Below are 19,223 nucleotides of genomic sequence, written 5' to 3'. Positions count from 1 at the left end.
AGCACAAGCACAAATACCACTTATGCGGATATCGGGGAGTTTGTGTGCTTGTGCAGCTACGAATCTCCACAGATAGCCAACTTAATGTAATGACCGAAAAGAAATCCAAGCTCACAAACATTTGCACAGCTCCCGGGGTCCATGGATCCAAGGATCCATGGCTCTTGTCCTTGTCCGCTGGCTGGACATGTGTTTCCAATGGTTTTCCCAGCTTTTCTTGCTCGTTTTTGTTTGGGCCAGCAGCAGCAGTAGCAGCACAGCTCGGGCCATTTAAAAACGCACAAAACTTGGCGCAAGGCGAAAAACAAACTTTTTACCGACCAGAGAAAACTCAGCTGGGGGCAAGCTTTCCCTTTGGTGGATGCCGTTGCAGTTGCAGCGTTTATTTGATTTTTACACACCGATTTTGAGCTATTCTTTTATTAGATTTTTCGTGTTGGCTCTTTTTTTGTCTAGTCCTCTTCTGTCGGCTTTTGCTGGTTTTTCGCACTTATTTTCACTGGTTTTTTTTCTCCTTTTTTGTTTGTCAGTTGTGAATTTGTAAGATTTGATTTTGAAAGTGGCCAGATAAAAAAGCGACCGAACGGGGTAAAACGAATTGAAAATGGCCAAATGGTTAGAAAGATTAGAAGCTGCAAGGGGTGAATGAGTTGGGGAAATGGAAGCAATTCCACTTTGGAGATGGAGTGTGACAGATAAGTTGATGCTAAAGGGTTATGGGCATGGCATCCTGAAGTTTTCGATAAGTTTTCTGTTTAGTTTCGTTGAATTGGTTTTGTTTAAGATTTTCAAAAGCAGTATTAAATAATCACAGTTCGTATTAGACCTCGGAGTGACGAGGCAAAATAGTTTTAATAAAATATTTTTAATATGTAACTAAGTAAACACATTTATTGGATATCGTGTCAAGTTGGTGTAAAAAATAATTTCCAATTATAAAATGGTATAAAACATGTTAGATCAATGTAAAATAGAGTGGATAAAGCTAAAGGCTGGCTATAAATATGGAAAGCCGAATTAAGTTTGGGTTTCAATGGTTAAATCGTTCTCTCGCCGTGATGTGGATATACACAGTGTACGTTTTTCTCATGGTGATCCCCAAAGCACTGGTAATTTATATAAAATATTTTAAAATGGGAGATATTCAGTTTCATATATTTCTATAATATTTTAGTTTCAGATTCCTATGTCGTATGAAGCTAACTTTGTATCCATCGACTATTCACCGAACTCACAACCATTTGATGGAACTAATATTCGACTAATTGGCCGAGAGCGGATGTTGAATGGAACTTTCAAAATTCTTGAGGATTCGGACGATACACACTATGAAGTGGCTATTGATATTTATACCAATTCCGCTCGAGACGGCAATTTCAAGCTGATGCCCTTATCCTTGCCACGCCAAGGAATTTGCACATTGTTTAAGAAACACGGGGACTACATGAAGGACAACATTAAGTACGGAGTTAACACCGACTTATCTGTAGGCACCAATACATGCCTTTTTCCAAAGGGGACGTACTATTTGAAGAACGTCGCCATTAATGTCAAGCGTTGGCCGGTCATAATGCCACGCGGCCTTTGCCGACACGTCGTGAAATTGTATAAAGATGGAGAGCAGGTCGGCACTTACAATGTTACTACCTCCATCGAAGATCGCACGCCTTCTTTTCTCGGTGTTTAGCTTATGAACGCCAAAATAGGCTACGTACAGTCACTAGGAATTGCTATAGTTTTTATAGAAATAAATATGTTCAGTAAACTTATATACTTATATATTAAACCGATTTTATTCCTATTAACAAACTACTTGCTAACAATGTACATCAGTTAAGCTTGTCGGGTTAAAATGAATCCTGTACTTGTGAACTCTAAATAAAAAGGATGTAGGTAAATTGAGTTTCAAAAGCACACGTTCAATGAAGTTTATGCTTTTGTTTTTATTTTATACTTTCAAGAGCAATTTGGATGTATTACTCTAGGCTGCATTCCTCATAGTGACGAAGCGGAATAGTTTCGTAATGTCTGTATTAATATAATTAATTTGTATTATTTAATTAGTAACATGTTTTCAGTTCACATAAAAATATGGCTATCGTGTAAAGTTGGTGTAGAGAATAATCTCTAAATTTTGAACTAGTTTTTAACACGTTAGATCAATGTACGTTGGACGGGATAAAGCGAAAAAACTGGCTATAAATACAAAACCCGAACTGAGTTTGAGTTTCAATAGTTGAATCGTTCTCTTACCGCGATGTTGACATTTATAGTATTCGTGTTTCTCATAATCATACCCAAAGCACTGGTAATATATAAATATAATAGATTTAATTTTGAATCACTGATGTTTACTACATTTCGGTATTTTAGTTTCAGATCCCAATGACTTATGAAGCAAGCTTTGTATCCATAGACTGGGCACCAAATTCACAACCATTTGACTGGACTAAACTTCGATTAATTGGCCGAGACCATATATTGAATGGAACTTTTAAAATTCTTGAAGATTTTAACGATGATCACTACAAATTCTCAGTAGATATCTACACCAATTCCGCTCGCGACGGCAATTTCAAGCTGATGCCGATATCCATGCCCAGTCAAGGGATTTGCACACTGTTCAAGAGGCACGGGGACTATATAACGGATAGCATTAGGCACGGAATTAACACAGACCTATTTATAAACAGGAAAGCTTGCGTTTTCCCAAAGGGGACGTATTTCTTGAGAAACGTTACCCTTAATGTGAAGCGATGGCCAACTATAATGCCACGCGGCCTTTGCCGACACGTCGGTAAATTCTATAAAGATGGAGTTCACGTCGGCACTTATAATATTACCTCTTCCATTGAAGATCGCATTCCTCAGTGGTAATTTATATTAAATTCAAGTGTTATAATCTGTGAGCTTTATGTTAAAGAATAGATAAACTTTATGGAAATGGTTAATTTTCATCCTTTATTTACAAAGTTATTTATATTGAAACCTTTAGTACACTTGCACCGATTATAACTAAAATTATTATGTTACTTATAGAAATGACTAAATGAAATAAGCTCATTTGAGCAGATTTTAAAATTGTTTAGTTTTTTTTTTCATCTGTACATTGAACCACAATAAATTTCTTCAAAACCGCATAAAAAACGCGTTAAATCTCGACTCAATCATTTTGTGTTCATCGCATCGTATAAAAATTCCATCTATACATATTTAAATAGCCATACTCAAAGCACAAACATAAATCTCGTAGAGAAAAGCATCCTCGATTTGAGCATCTGTGCTGGCAAATTTAAAGCCATTACACTAATAAATAATCTGCCACAAATTTAGCACATTGCCATCGATTTAATACAGCTTCAGCTTCATCCGCAGGAGCAATGGGGCCGCAGAGCTCTGCGCTAAAGACACGCCCACAGACAAATCCGAATCCAAATCGCATAACCCCCCTTCCACCGTCACACATGCCCCATATAAATGCGGGAGATGAGATGCCAGGGCTAAAAGAGGTTTATTCCGATTCCGAGTGCTAAAGGGAGCCAGGAAAAAATTCATATGTCTGCTGCTGTGGCTGCTTTCAATTGCTTTCGGCTCTCGGTTTTTGGCTTTCGATGGTGGGAGGGGAAACACTAAGGGAGGAGGGCCAGCGTTTCGCCATCATCATCGATGGCTGCTTTCAATATCTAATAATATTGCGCATACGCCACGTTGCCAGATTACAGCTCGCAGATTTCACAGTCAAAGCTGCTGAAGCTGTTGCTGCTGGTTCACTTACGTCGAGTGCGTGTTGGCGCAATAATCAACAGTTATATTATGAATGCACAAACACGGGGAGGACAGTTGCAGACATAACTGTAGTTTCTGAATTGATGGTATATTTTATTTTCTAAAATTTAAAGTCAGATATTTAAAATGATTTTAAAGATATACTTATTAGAGATATATTTCTAACATTTAATTATACTATTAAAAAAGAGAATAACTGTCTTATTGTTTTAAAAAATAAATACATATATATTGAAATGTATATTTTTATATTGACGAATATATTTGCGAGTTATACCCACAGTTGTAACGTTTATAATGCGCATTCTAACCCCTTTGAAAGGGGGCAAACACCAACACATTTTAGCACTCGCACACACACATCTAAGTGATACGATAAATTCGGGATTTTCTTTGCATTATGTGCAGATTTTGCTGATTTTCCTTCGCCACACCCATCGCGGCCCCTCTACTTTTTTTTGCACCCCCTCATATGAAAACTTTTTTAATAATAAATAAAAGTGCTTAACTTAATTCGAGCTCTTTTCTTTTTCTCCCGCTTTATGTGCACTGTGGATTTTCCGCTTGTTTTCCTCATTTTATTTGTTTCTTTGATTTGACACGCCCTTCATCCACCGCCGCCCAGCACACAATGTGTGGAAATAATTTTTCGATTATTGTCAAGTTTTGCTTTATTTTCCCGCCCGCTCTATTGCTTGGGCTCTCTTCTATTTTCGTGTGGCATTTGTGGCTGTTTACCTCGCCAGCGGCCAAAATGCAATTTATTTGTTGAGAGCGAGTTTCATTTTATTTTCGTTCGATTTTTGCTTGTTTGTGTTTCTGCTTTCAATTTTTCTTTATTTTTTGCGGTTTGCTTTCATTTTGGATGCGCGTGTGAGGTTATTGGCAGTTGTCATTTGTGTGTGATTTACGTTTATCGGTTCGAGTCAAGCGTGTAATTTTCTTATTGCAGCTGGCAAATGGGGAAGTAATCTGCGGAAGGAGGTGCTGATATTTGGGGGCTATTTCTGAACTGGAATTATTTTATATGAACAGGGGAAGAAAACATAATCTTACAATTAAAAACGAAATGTTTTAAAAAAGCTTAATAAATATGAATACTATTTCTAGGAATGCATAACGATTGAAGCCAAATAAAAACTCAATCAAAGAATTTATTTCGAAAATACTTTAGAATTAAACTATCGAAAACAATGCACAAAAATAATAACTCCATGAAAATATTTCTCTTTTAACATTTCTCAACTAAAGACTGCAATGCATTGTTATGCAATTGATTCTTAAAAGCAATCAATCAAAGTAAATATTTTTATTAATATAACTTTTTGCGAGCTTCCGCACAGGCTTTAGACATTTTCTAAATCTTAAACATTTTCCTTCCATTTACATTTTGCCCCATCATTCTTCTAACGTTTTAGCAGGCCAACTGACAAACTTGCAAAAAATGTGGGTTCAATTGAAAAATCCATTATTACCCAGCCAAGCAAAAGGAAAACGGAAAAATACATGTTTGTGTATCATAAAAATATCTCGAATGTTTCCGTTTTCGTCGCTGTATATCAATGAACTCGTTGTTGCTGCGTCTACGCATTGACAAAACATTTTCCAAAAAGCAATTAAAATTTTAATAAAATAAACTAAGCAAGGAACCGGAATAGCAAGAGTGGGAGGCGAATATGGTATTGTAGGGGCATCCCCCGATACAATAGATGGCATTAAAAATCCATACAAAAGATAAACACATTTTTCAGCTAGCTCAGGGCAGGACATACACACATACACACTCATGGCTGACAAATATCGAAGAGGAGAGCATGCAGAAAAGATTAAATTCACTTAAGTGCAAAGTATGCAAATGACAAACTGAGCGAGGGAGATGGGGATAGGGGGACAGAGGGAGACGGGTAGAGACCAAGACATATATGAAGTGCCTGGCAAGCCGAACACACGCAACCACATGCCTGCATTTGAAGCCAGAAATATTGTAAATTCAAATTGAAATGCATGTGTGACATTTGCCATGCACTTGCCCACACACACACAGAAGGAGCGAAAGAGACGGAGAGAAGATGGATCCAGCCGATACAGAGATACAAATGCTTGTGGCAGCCGAGATACAAAGGAGTCCTGCTCGAGCTCTGGCAAAATTGAATGCAATTTGACAAAAATCATAGTCTATAATTTCGGGCCGCCAGCTTAGCTGACTTCTTACCAACTGGACCTCCTTCTGGCCCGCCCCTTTCAGCCCCCCGATCCACATACACATCCTACCATTACGAGTTAATAATTGAACATTTTCGGTTTTAGGCCGAGCTAAATTGCTATCATTTTTTGTTGGCCTTTTTGATTGGGGTTGTGGCTTCTTTTACGGTGAACAGTGCGTTTAATTATAGCAATGCAGTTTTAAAAAAAATTCCCATCGAATTATTGGAAGATAATAAACATATGTGACTTTAGGTTTATTTAATGACCATAGAAAAATTATGTTATCTTTTTATTATTATTTCATTGTTTGCGTGCATCAATCTGTAATTGGTTTCATTAAAAAAACATGTTACAATGTTGCTAATCAGACTATGATTGGTATGTGATCTGTCTATATTGTGATTATAAAAGCACGCGAGGCAATCCATTGTTAATAGTTAACACGTTATTTAATTAATTTGAATGTTGTTCCTCTGTATGTAGTCTAATCAATTTGTAATTAATACAATAGGTGTTGTATTTTATTTGAAAATAAACTGAATATCAACAAAAAGCTATTGACTGCCTTGCTGATTTCTGCCTTATAAGGCCGAGACGCACTGTATTGCCACATGCACCACATTCATGACCCGCTCATTCAGTCGGAGGCTGTGCAAATATTGCCGCAAAAAGCAGTGGCAGTTCGCAGAGCGAGACGGATACAGATATATATAGACATTTTTGTATTTGCTCGTTGAACTTGTGCACTGAGGCTCCTATATCCTCTGCCTGTCTCTTTCGCTTTCCCCATATCGGTCCCTTTCGCTCCGTGGCCAACTCTACTCCTCGCATGTCTCTTTCCCTGGGTGCTCGCTCTGTCTCTCTCTCTTGCAGGATTTTGTGAATGACTTTTTGGCACTAATTAAAAGTAGCAAATAATTTTCTATGCCAACTCACATACGCCCGCACGCACACTCACCCACACACACAAGCAGAAAAGAGAGGGAAAATGCAAATATGGCACGGCCTCTGCTCGGAAAAACCCCCTTTTGAGCCCCTTGAGCCACCCGCCCCTGTGACAATGACAATGCATGTGACAGTTTCGGTTGGCACCGTTGATAAGCGTCGCTTATTGTCCCTCCGCACCACCCATTTAGCCACCCAACATCCCAACCACCCACTCGTCCACCCAGTTGACAAAAAAGTTGGCCAGCTTAAGTCGGAAAATTTATTATTATTTTTCTGCATTGCAGGCTGTGTGCAATTTTAAATGGATTTTAATTAGTTTTGAATTATTTCGGCTTTCGGTTTAGTTTTTCGGCATTTCATGTGCCATTTTGGCATTAAACTTTGCCCCCATTATAGTATCCTGCGGTTTATGTAAAGTTAAGTTATTTTTGGGAATAATTGTTTAAGGGGATATTCCTCTGGCAGATATCAAAAAAGAATTATATGAGTTTGTGGTCTGCTGGTATAAAGACAATGTGTGTCAAAGAGAAAAATGCCAACTTTTAGTTGATAATTACACTTATAAATTGGATATAAGTCCTGAAAAATTTTTAAATCTACAACTTAATGTATACCAAAAGTTTAATTGAAAGTAATACTTGTAATACTCGATTGCCACTTTAATGGTGAAATATTACTTGTGGTCCACATAAGATAAAATAACGTACAAATTTAGTTAAAATAATATTCTGTTTAGAAAAACTATGGTAACTATTTCTTGTCCCCGCTCTTGGCAGACAGCTCCTTCATCAGATTCAAGGCACTGCCGGCCTGGAACCACTTGATCTGCTGCTCGTTGAGGGTGTGGTTCAGCTGGATTTTGTCGGAGCCTCCGTTGTTCTTGATCTCGCAGTCCACCGGCTTTCCGGGTGCCAAGTCCTTGAGGTTGAGCAGCGATATCTTGCTCGATGGCTGGATTTTGTCGTAGTCGCCGGCATTGGCGAATGTCAGGGCCAGCATGCCCTGCTTCTTGAGATTGGTCTCGTGGATCCGGGCAAATGACTTGACAATGATGGCCACACCGCCCAAGTGACGGGGCTCCAGGGCGGCATGCTCCCTGGAGGATCCCTCGCCGTAGTTCTCCTCACCCACAGCGCACCACCGCAACTTATTGGCCTTGTAATCCCGGGCCACGGCTGGAACGGCGTCGAATTGGCCGGACTTCTGGTTCTTGACCTTGTTCATCTCGTTATTCTCGGCATTGGTGGCCCCGATGAACATGTTATTCGAAATATTATCCAAGTGACCGCGGTACTTTAGCCATGGACCAGCGGCACTAATATGATCCGTAGTGCACTTGCCCTTGATCTTGATCAAAACCATCAAATCAATGTAGTCCTTGCCGTCCCATTTCTCGAAGGGCTCGAGCATTTGCAGTCTGTCCGACTTGGGATCCACATTGACCTTGATATCATCGCCCTTCTCGGGCGGAGCCTGGTAGGTGTCCTCGCCGGGGTCGAAACCCTTGGCCGGCAGTTCCTCGGCGGTTGGCGCCTTAAGTTTGAACATTTTGCCATCCTTGCCCTCGAGTTCGTCCGTCAGGGGATTGAAATCCAAGCGTCCGGCAATGGATAAAGCTGTTACCATTTCCGGACTTGTGACAAAACAGTGTGTTGCCGGATTGGCATCGTTTCGGCCGGTAAAGTTGCGATTATACGAAGTGACAATGGTGTTCTTTTCACCCATTTTCACATCCTTGCGATCCCACTGGCCAATGCAGGGACCACAGGCATTCGCTAGCACGGTGCCGCCGAACTTTTCCAGGACCTCTATGAAACCATCCCTCGCAATGGTGGCCCGAACTTGTTCCGATCCCGGGGTGACATTGAAGGGAACGCAGGACTTGAGCCCATGACTCAAAGCATCGTTGGCAATGCTGGCACATCGTCCCATGTCCTCATACGAGGAATTCGTGCAGGATCCAATCAGACTCACCTTGATGTCCATTGGATAGCCATTCTTCTCGGAGTTCGCACCCAGTTTGCTGATGGGATGGGCCAAGTCGGGCGTGAAGGGCCCGTTGACCAGCGGTTCCAGGGTGTCCAAATTGATCTCGATCACCTTGTCGTACTTGCAGCCCTTGTCCGGCACCAGCAGATCCTTGTTCTTCATCGCCTCCGCGGCAATCTTTCCACGTCCCGTGGCACACAAATAGGAGACCATGCGATCGTTGAACGGGAAAACCGATGTTGTGGCTCCGATCTCGGCTCCCATATTGGTAATGGTGGCCATGCCAGTGCAGGAAATGGACTCCACCCCGGGTCCATGGTACTCCACAATGGCGCCAGTGCCTCCCTTGACCGTAAGGATCTCGGCAACCTTCAAAATGATGTCCTTGGGCGATGTCCAGCCACTGATCTTACCCGTCAGATGACAGCCAATCACTGTGGGGCACTTAAGTTCCCACGGTATATTGGCCATCACATCGACGGCATCGGCACCACCGACCCCGATGCACAGACCACCGAGGCCACCGCCGTTCGGCGTATGGGAATCGGTGCCGATCATCAGGAGACCCGGAAAGGCGTAGTTCTCCAAAATGATCTGATGGATTATTCCGCTGCCGGGCTTCCAGAAACCCAAGTTGTATTTCGCGCACGCGGAGGAAAGAAACTCGAACACCTCCTTGTTGAGATCCTTTGCCCGGGCCAAGTCCTTTTTGCCCTCCACCTGGGCCTCGATCAAGTGATCGCAGTGCACCGTCGATGGAACTGCAACCTTCTTTAAGCCCGACGAAATAAACTGGAGCAGGGTCATCTGGGCCGTGGCATCCTGCAGGGCAACGCGATCCGGACGCAATCGCAAGTAGGACTTGCCTCGCACGATCTCCTGCGAATCCGGTTGATCCAAATGGGAGTACAAGACCTTCTCCGACAAAGTCAGCGGCCCTTTGAGCTTGGCCTTGACGCAGGCAAGAGTCTCCTTTAGCTTCTTATAGGGCAAAGGGATACCACAGTCGAAATTCGACATCGATACCTTATCACATCGTGGAAACTGCGCCGTGTGAAACTTGCGCACCATGGATCCCGCCAAACTAATATACCTTTGTGTTTGCTTAGCCATTTGAGTTTGGTTTCTAATTTAGTTGGTTTGGTAAAAACTTTTGGTGTCTCCCAAATCAGGGTGTTTATTGATGAGTGTTTGAAATCGACTGCTTTGATTGGTGATATGGCCTAGGCTTTTTTGAAAGATAAATAAAACAGATAGGCAGAAAGTTATGTTAAAAATTTTATAGTAATGTTGCTTTCTCAACTTTAGTATTGCAAAACTTGCAGTAATATACTACTACAATTAAGGCACTTAGTCTTCAACTAGTTCTAACAATTAAATGCAAATTCATGCCTCGACAGGCCTAATCGTAGATATTAATTAAACAGACTCCACACCTTCGGCAGCCCTCTGCTCATATTTATTGGGTTAGCTCATTGTTCCGGGCGTATTTGATGCGAGCCAACAGTTGCAGATTCAAAGTGGCAACCAAAGGGTGAGGTGAGTGGGCACGTCATCGGAATTGATGTTGCAAGTGAATCACAGGGTCTTGCATAAGAGGGGGAAGAACCATCGATGGCATAGGCCAAGTGACAGACAACTAGAGACGAGACGACGACGACGAGGACCAGCAAACTGGACGGCTAACAAACAGAAGGACATCCCAGGATGCCACTATGCCGGGATGCCAGGATGCGAGCTGGCTACAAAAGTGTCAACTGCAAGTGAGTGTGACGGTGGGCACTGCATCCTCTCCTGTGATTGTGTTTGGTTTGCTGGCAGCGTGTCATAATGGGTGATGTGGGAAGTGGAAAGTGGATGGGGGTGACAGCGGGGGACGGGGGACGGGAGACATTGGTAGTTGGCCGCACCACATTCAATTGAAATCGACGTGCCTGTTGGCCACAATGCCATTGACGATCCTGCTGCTGCTCAGGGTGGTTTCCTTGATTCCCCGCTGCCGATGGCTCCTGGATGCCTCCATGCCGGATGGTAATGGTGATGTCCTGCCACTCCTGTCCCCCCCCTTTTGCACCCACATAAGTAGGCAGCGGGGCGGCGTTACGATGCCAAAAATTGATTGGCAACTACTTGGCACACACTCTCGACCGCAAAACTTTTTCTCCACTGTCACTTGCATTTTACACTTAAAAATTTTAATTATCTAATTATTTAAATGTATCTAAAGGTTTCGGGAGATTGTTAAACCGAATGAATCTAGAATAGTACTAGGAGTTTCTCTACAAATTAAAGGTTTAACCACAAAATTATAATTCGCTTATATAAAGATAAGAAAATATTACAAATTTAAAAAAGAAACATAAGAAAAAATTTTTTTTTATAATATAAATTCCATGATTTATAAACAAAGAAACATACATATAAATAAAGTAATTTCTTTCTGTGTCATGGTAAAGATTTCATTAAAATGACCAAAAAAATAATAAAATATATTGATTTTAAGACGACAGTTTTAGATTTTGTCAACATTCTCTACTTTTTCCTGAGTGCAGGGCACTTTCAATAGATTGTGAGCCGAGCGAACGTTGATTATTAATCTGTATAATTGATGGATTGGTGCTTGTTCCGCTTTCAGCAACATCGAATTGCATATTTGAAACTATCCATCCATCCATCCAGCCCAGCCGTCCTCTTTCTCTCTGGCGGAGCGTGTTGGGTCAATTTGATTGGGGGCTGAAAATGTCAAGGTTGTGCAAATTTCACCCCAAACACATGGTCATTCAGTTTTGTGCGCTGTCATTTGCCATCGCATATTAGATTCGCAATCTCGTGCCACCGTTACCCCCGCTGACCATCATTTGCCTCGCTCTCAGAAAGGAAAAATGCAATTAGCTTAAATATATTTGAGTTTGTCCATTGGCCTTGGCCGGAAAAGAGACCCAGTCAAAGTGTTTGCCCCGACAATTCTCATTCGCTTTCGCTTAAATTATTGCATTTGAAGTATTAAACTTTTGCCATAAATAATGGAAACTTATTGCCAGCGATTCGGAAAAAGATGTTAGAGCACCTAAGCTATTATTTGTAAGGAAGCGGGGAGTACCCTAAAAATGTAACGCACCTAACTACTCTTTGGCAGGATAATGAGCTGTAGATTTTTAAAGTAAAAATCTAATTTTTGTAGTCAGGTTTATTATTAAACTTGATATTATTTTAATGAAATTTTTTCTGGGGCTTTTGCTTTTAAGGCTTTTTTAAACACTTACTATTACGCATTCTTGAACATTTTTTTAATATTCTTTTAGGATTTAGGAAATATACGCACACATCTTAAAATATATATATGTTTTATCCTAATAATAATAGTCACACTGCAATAAAAATATTCCACATAAACGGCACGCTTCAAAGTTTTAGCTGCTGCTGCTTTTTATACTTTAGTGACTTGATGTCTGATTGGGCGAATGCCCGAAAATTGCCGGCAAAATTTATGTACTGCCCGGGGAAAGAGAGAAAATGTGGGCGAACGAACTATGGCCAAATACATATATGTATGTAGGGCTGATCTGGGGAATCGGAGAGAAGCAGTAGGTGTGGCTGCTGTGGTGTCGGTGGCCAAAGTTGCAACAAAACTGAAACTTTGGACTGGCAAAAATTTTTAATCCTCGCTTTCTTCTTCGCCTTTTATTATTCCCCACTTTTTCCAGATTTTTTGTTCGAATCTTTTTGCCGGGTGTAGGATGGTTGGGGGGGTGGTGGGTTGGTTTTACCATCCAACCGGCGAACAATACGTTGGTTGTTTTTGCAGTGAGCTCCGCTTCGGCACAGCTTGCGGTAAAACTTTTCAATAATATTCCCAAAAGTCCAGTCCAGACGCCGATGAACAGGAAGGCGAGAGACACCGGAGTGCCAGTGGCAGTGGCAGCGGAAGTGCCGCCGTAGTTCGCCATCTAGCCCGGGAAAGCACAGTTTTTGGCGCACTGGCAGCAATATTGCAATAATACCCGAAAAAGAGCGGTGCCCATTTGGCAGCCGGTTCCCAGAACTGGTTCCACTTGGTTAGCTTCAATTCGACATTTATTTACATTTTTCAAATGGTCCTAAATGGCCGACAAAGAGTATTCATACCAATGGAAGTTTCCGCATTGCAGTGTTTATCGTTTTGATTTAATGTGATTTTAATAATGGATTATTATGCAGTTGTTCTATACAATATTCGTTAGCCCTAATAAAACATTAAATACACGTGATATCAATGCTTATAGAGTTATTTATTATCGTAAAAATTGTTAAGACCTTTATCAAAAAAGCGTAATAAATGAGCAGATTGTAATAATTTCGTTTGCTAAATTTACAAAAAATTGTAAAACTAAAAGTTTTCAGTTTTGTATGGACATGTATAAATATAGATGGGACTGAAACCTTTATATGAAAACCCTATAAAATACCTCTTTCATTAAAATAAATCGGATGAAATAGATTCACATAAAATTCTTCAATGGAAGGTAAAGCCCGTCAGCAATGGCAAAGATCTTCATCCTTCAACGTTAAAAGTCTTCCCTTTAATCAATGGAAAAAATCTGCCTATCCAATCGAAAGCGTTTCCGGGAATAGCCAGCCGTCCATTCGACACTGGCTTTGTTTTAGCGCGCCAAGCAGACAAATTCAGCATTTCCTGCACACGTGGCTTTGGCGATTTCCTTTTGTGCAAACATATTTTACCGCAATTGCGGCACATACTCGTACACCGAGTTTCAGGGCGCCATTGAAGCATAAGTAACCGAGTGTCCCGGTCCCCAAACCCGGTCCGGTCTGGTTCCCTTGTCGCCAGGACCGAGGACCTAGGTCCCAGGTCCCAGGACCCCCTGACCACTTCAATGGCCACGTTGCATTCATATATATAAATATGGATTTTTGTCGTGCGTCTAAGCCATAAGTTGACCGCTTTTCCGCTCGCCTCGCCCCCTTTATAAACCCTCTTGGCTATCCATTCATAAGCTCAATTCAGGCGCAAGCCAAGCTCAGGCAATTTTTTTCTTTTTAGATTTGCACTGTTAAAAAATTGGGGTTTAAAACATCATAAGAGTCTGGATTTAAAAACATTTTTATACCCTTGTAGAGGGTATTATAATTTCAGTCAGATGTTTGCAACGCAGTGAAGGAGACGTTTCCGACCACATAAAGTATATATATTCTTGATCAGCATCACTAGACGAGTCGATCTAGCCATGTCCGTCTGTCCGTCTGTCCGTCGGTCCGTCTGTCCGTCTGTCCGTCTGTCCGTTTCTATGCGAACTAGTCTCTCAGTTTTAAAGATATCGCGATGTAACTTTCCCGAAATTCTTCTTTCTATTGCAGGTAGTACATATGTCGGAGCGAGCCGAATCGGACCACTATATCTTAAGGCTCCCATAGGAATATTCAAAGATATATAAGAAAATTCATTGTTACTTTGTAGGAAGTAGGCGTTTTAATTCTTGACTCTTTAAAAACAAAATTCAAAAATAGAAACGCTGAATCTGCAAGGGTATATAAGCTTCGGCTGGCCGAAGGTAGCTTCCTTTCTTGTTTTTAAATTTATTTCTAAAAGTATCTCTTTTAGGTTTTCTACGACTTCAGAATTAAGAAAATTTTCTAAAAATCTGTTTATGTTCTGACTTAATAACTGCAGCTAAAAAACAAGTTTTCTAGAAAATGTTATAATCCAATGCCCAAGAAATGTTTTTTTTTTCAGTTATTATAGAGTTATGTATTTAAATCTAAGCAATATTTTGATTGCAGTGTAGGTTAGTTCCTTTGTTTCTCATTTACTGCACGTTATTTGCCTTTCATCCCGCGCCACCGCCGCCGTCTTCATCGCTCAATGATGGCGCTTCCATTGGGGGCCAACCGGCTGCACCTGGTTCACCTGGTTTACCTCCAGGTGCAGCAGTTCCCGTTCCCGCTGCCCGCTTCGTGATCCCGGCTCAGTTACTGCGTCGCTTTTGTCTGCATTGTTTCAGTCAATAGACGCATTTGTGCGGGTCAGTTTGGCAAAAAGAAAGCCATGTCCGAACCCAACAGGAACCCCCTTCGCCGAGCCCTCTGTACTCGTTCTCGTTTTTTTTTTACCACCGGCGTTTGCTGGCCGCACATAATTAGATTTAATTTGCAGCACGGTACGATCCAAGTTTAGAGTCAACTTCTCCTTTGCATGCAATTTTAATGCATAAATTATGCTCAACAACGACGCAATTTAGTGGCATAAACCTGGCAGCTTAATCCGCTGGCGAGTGTGCATAAAGTTGGACCTTTAAATTCTGGTTAATGAGTTGTAGTTTATAATGGATAACAGCCATCCTTGCATTCGGTTTATGGATTTCAGGGTTTTTGGGGATTATCTTCAAGGATAGGGAGATGGAATATATAATTATAAATGAGAAACATTTAATAGTTAATTCCAAAAAAAATAAGAGAAGATAGTAAAAAGCCAAAATATTCTCCTACTTACAAGTCCGCGAAAAATATTTTAAGCTTTGATGCCTTTTTCTTTCCCAGCTGCATAAATCAGTGAAAATCAACCCGACTTAAGCCTCAGTTAACCATAACCAAATCCATAAAGAAACCCCATTCGTACACCTCTTTACGACTCGGTTAAAGAACCTTTTTTGCAACTTTAAAACCAAGAGCTAGAATTTATAGACCATCCATTTTCCATTTAATTTAGAGGGCATCATAATGCCGTCCATCGTGGCTAAGCGATAAACCCTCTTGGCTTCCTCGGCTTCTATATTAATGTAGACAATAATTATTCCCCGGATGGATTACAATGTGAACTTGGCCAGGAGCAGCAGCTGGAAACGCAGAGCAAACGGAACATGGAAAAAAATTGTTGAACTGTGTGGCGTAATGTTGTTAAACTCCCCGAGAGGTTTGAAATAGTAGCTTGGCGCTTGGAGGTCGGAGGTCGTCGAGCAGGGCAGTCAAGCGCAGCGAAATGGACACGAAACAATGCCTGGCTACTGGCCACCGGTCGGTGGCAAGGTACCACCACCTCCTCGGTGGTTTACTGGACTACTTAGACCGTGGATTTTTTTTGTACCTTGAGACCGAAGAATTCATGCATTCGTTGTTTACTTGTGGGAGCCAGGTTCTCTGGCCATCCAAACACACGCACTTAATTAAGGGAAAACTATTTCTTTTTCTTTATTTCCTGAACTTTCGGTTCACGCCCCACACTTTTTCAATTTCCTGTCACTGACTTCAAAAATAGTGTAGCATACTCTTAGATGTCCTTGCCAGCAACAGATACCATATTATTTTGGGTGGGAGATAAAAGAGAAAATCTTTAAAAAAGAATATGTTGCTTTTGAAGCATAAAAAAAAGTAATTTGATTTTTTGATTGAGTTATAAAATAAAATTACCCTTATTACATTTTTAGTTGCTGTATTAGACTAAAAAACTATAAATATCATGAGAAAATATAAAAAAAAATGTATAATACAAATACAATTTATAAAGAACATAAAAACTTTTAAATCCACTTTAATGCACTCTTCATTACACATTTATTTTGCATAGAGCAAGCCAACTTCGAATACAAGCCTCATAACATCGCCATTTGCTTTTCTGCAGCAGATATTTTCTTAGTGCCAACCGGAAATTGTGCTTATGCAATTGCACAAGTTCTCATCGAAATCCGGACGAGGTCAGTACGTTGAAAAAGGAGAGAAAAAAATGTAAAAAAGTTGTCGAATGGGGAAAAGCACCAAAGAAAACGGGGACTTCAACTTCACTCTGGAGCTGAGCTCTAGACAATGCAGTGTAATTTGCTGAAATGTTAAACAAAACGTAATAACTGGAAGTTGACAAAGTCGATGGTACACAGGAAAAAAAATACCAGATCTTTAAGTCTTGGGGGTATAACTTATATTATTATTTATTTACTAACAGAACAGTTTTTTTTCTGACACTATTTCTAAATTATTTTAGGGGACATTTTTATGGCGTTTATCCTGGACAGATGAAAATGATTTAAGGAAAACGATAAAGTTTTCTTACAGCGCATCCATGCGTTTCTTTTTCTCCTCGTTCCAGATTTTTCCGATCTCTTGTTTTTTGCCTTGCTCTTGGTCCTTTTCAGCAGCAATAAAAGTCGATTGTCAACGTTGACTGGCATTCTTCGAGCGAGTGAGTGTGTAGCGTAGTTCCAACCTTGCATACTTTCAAGGATTCAACTTGCTCCTGGCAGAGTGATTTTCAGGTATGCAGGAGCAACATGGCCGAGGTCTCTCAGCCAAACTCCAGTTCTGCCCATCACTTAACATTCTCTAATGTCCCCAGTCTCCCAGAAAGAGAAAGGATATGGATAGAAGGACTTGGGTAGTGGATAGTGTGAGGAAGTCGGAAACTATGCAGAAATCAAAATGCTTCATAAAACGGAAATGAAAACAAATGAAAAATGATTTTTACTTATGGGCAAATTGTTCCGCAGCTCTGGCAATCTCAATTCCTGGCCAGCCATTGTTGCACGTGCACCAAGTGCTTGTTGCAAATAAATTGCATTTGCACTTTAAGCATCGTCAATGTGGCAGCTGTTGCTACTCGTTCTCCGGCCCTCCGGATAATTCCTTTCATCCTCGGTAGTCAGACATGTGTGGGTTGTTTGTAGGTGGGGAAAAATACACGACAAGGTAATCCTGATTAATGTTTTTTCAGGCTCTTCCACTGACGAGACGAACGAGTCGAATAAAGGCCAAGAGCATTTAGTACACAAGAGAGATACAGCCAAGTTTTTCAGGCACTAGTCGAGCAGTTAAGATTTTGTATTGTTAGTGTGACAGCTTAAGTACTAATTTATCGCTTTCTGAGATAGGAAAAGTGCAATGAATTTTATGTTTTCTAAAGTGAAGTGCACTGTATATAACATGACTTTTTATAGAAAAATGTATAAATTTGTTTAAGGTAAAAGCTGTAATTATTTAACCTAAAATCCTGTAGATAATCATAAATGCTTGACATCTTGTTAAGTTGGTATGCTCATCCATTTTTCCCCGAGTGCTGTATGCATAGTTGTTTTCATTGCTCTTGACCATTAAGATGGGACCTCTTCTGGGGAAAATCCCTTGAAAAGTGAACAGCCTGTTGACCTTTTCTTAACCCCGGATCAGTTGTTGACTCGCCACGAACTTGAGTCGACCCCCGCCACTCCAAGTTGATGATGAACCAATACAATACACTCATAGAAATTTTTCGGTAAAATCGCCCTAAAAACAAGGAAAATCGCCCTAAAACGGGGGTCAATGGCGACTAGGCAACAAAATTAGGGCAAATTGCCCTAAAAATACGGGTTAATTTGTCACACATTTAGGGCGATTTTTCGTAGATCTAGGGCGATTTTTCTATTTTCAAAGCTAATTGCCCTAAAAACTAACTAACTAAAGGCAGTTTCCTTTAAATCCAGGGCGATTTTTCTGGACTTATAGGCGAATTGACTTGGAAATCGGAAAAAATACCTTTAAACTAAAGGCAGATTTTCATAAATCTAGGGTGTTTTTCTGGATTTTAGGGCAAATTGCCCTAGAAATATGAAAAAATATCCTGAAACTAACGGCAGATTTTCATAAATTTAGGGCGTTTTTCTGGATTTATAGGCGAATTGCCCTAAAAAAAGCAAAGTGCTCCCCAAAATTTCCCGGTTTTTTTTATAAATAAAAAACCCGATTTCATTATATTTTTTTTGTTTTTTTTTTTTATATTTTTGTTTGTTGTTATTTACACAATTTCTAATTATATACATTTACATACTTTTCTACTTATTCTTATTGCTAAAAGAATTACATCGATCTTAAAAATAATGTTTTGGCTTAATGTATTTTTTGGTCTTTAGGTTGTGTGCTTCCGCCGGAGGGAATTTTAGGTCTTTTAAGGTTTATTACAATAAGTACTGATTATCAAATTTTACTTCTAATTGAAGGCATAGAAATAATATTTTTTTTGGAATGAACAGATTGTTTCTTTAAAATAGTTACAGTTTTATGGTTTTATAATCCTCCAAGAGTTCGGATAAAGCTCTACCTTTCTTATCAGACTCTAAATGAATTTCATAAAACATTTTTTGGATAAATGTCGTGGTTTAAAACAAAAAATATTTTGAAGCACACATCAATACTTTTCAATAAGGTTCGCATTCTATAAAAAAACCTCTGATAGGTAAACTGGAAATTCACCAAGGTCAAAAAGGGCTTGTTCCCACGTTGCAGCTGAATGGTTGCAGTTTTGGCTTTCCGGATTTGCAATTTTCCGTCAATGCCTTTAG

At 40.3% G+C, this 19,223-nt stretch overlaps 3 protein-coding genes across 3 annotated transcripts; 2 read left to right on the top strand and 1 right to left on the bottom strand.

Annotated features, from left to right (window-relative positions):
• The first annotated feature begins 1,026 nt into the window (after nt 1-1,026).
• On the top strand, nt 1,027-1,749 carry LOC108063359 (uncharacterized). Its single transcript, XM_017150425.3, has 2 exons — nt 1,027-1,109; nt 1,175-1,749. Exons 1-2 carry the CDS (start codon nt 1,059-1,061, stop codon nt 1,685-1,687), a joined length of 564 nt encoding a protein of 187 aa, XP_017005914.2. The 5' UTR covers nt 1,027-1,058; the 3' UTR covers nt 1,688-1,749.
• Nucleotides 1,750-2,202: 453 nt separating this feature from the next.
• LOC108063351 (uncharacterized) lies at nt 2,203-2,877 on the top strand. The gene is made up of 2 exons (XM_017150418.3): nt 2,203-2,308; nt 2,374-2,877. The coding sequence occupies exons 1-2, from the start codon at nt 2,258-2,260 to the stop codon at nt 2,875-2,877; spliced, it is 555 nt and encodes a 184-aa protein (XP_017005907.3). The 5' UTR covers nt 2,203-2,257.
• Nucleotides 2,878-7,577: 4,700 nt separating this feature from the next.
• Nucleotides 7,578-10,134, bottom strand: mAcon2 (Mitochondrial aconitase 2). Its single transcript, XM_017150421.3, has one exon. The coding sequence runs from the start codon at nt 10,039-10,041 to the stop codon at nt 7,690-7,692; it is 2,352 nt and encodes a 783-aa protein (XP_017005910.2). The 5' UTR covers nt 10,042-10,134; the 3' UTR covers nt 7,578-7,689.
• Between the last annotated feature and the right edge of the window lie 9,089 nt (nt 10,135-19,223).

The sequence above is a fragment of the Drosophila takahashii genome, chromosome 3R (assembly GCF_030179915.1).
Source record: "Drosophila takahashii strain IR98-3 E-12201 chromosome 3R, DtakHiC1v2, whole genome shotgun sequence".
Classification (NCBI taxonomy): domain Eukaryota; kingdom Metazoa; phylum Arthropoda; class Insecta; order Diptera; family Drosophilidae; genus Drosophila; species Drosophila takahashii.
This window is presented reverse-complemented; position numbering and strand designations above follow the sequence as displayed.

Excerpts from the sequence above, each read along its gene's own strand:
- LOC108063359 (XM_017150425.3), top strand. The coding sequence starts at position 1,059 with ATGTGGATATACACAGTGTACGTTTTTCTCATGGTGATCCCCAAAGCA. Across the intron at positions 1,110-1,174 it reads TGGTGATCCCCAAAGCACTG|TTTCAGATTCCTATGTCGTA; the intron begins GTAATTTATATA and ends ATAATATTTTAG.
- LOC108063351 (XM_017150418.3), top strand. The coding sequence starts at position 2,258 with ATGTTGACATTTATAGTATTCGTGTTTCTCATAATCATACCCAAAGCA. Across the intron at positions 2,309-2,373 it reads TAATCATACCCAAAGCACTG|TTTCAGATCCCAATGACTTA; the intron begins GTAATATATAAA and ends TCGGTATTTTAG.
- mAcon2 (XM_017150421.3), bottom strand. The coding sequence starts at position 10,041 with ATGGCTAAGCAAACACAAAGGTATATTAGTTTGGCGGGATCCATGGTG.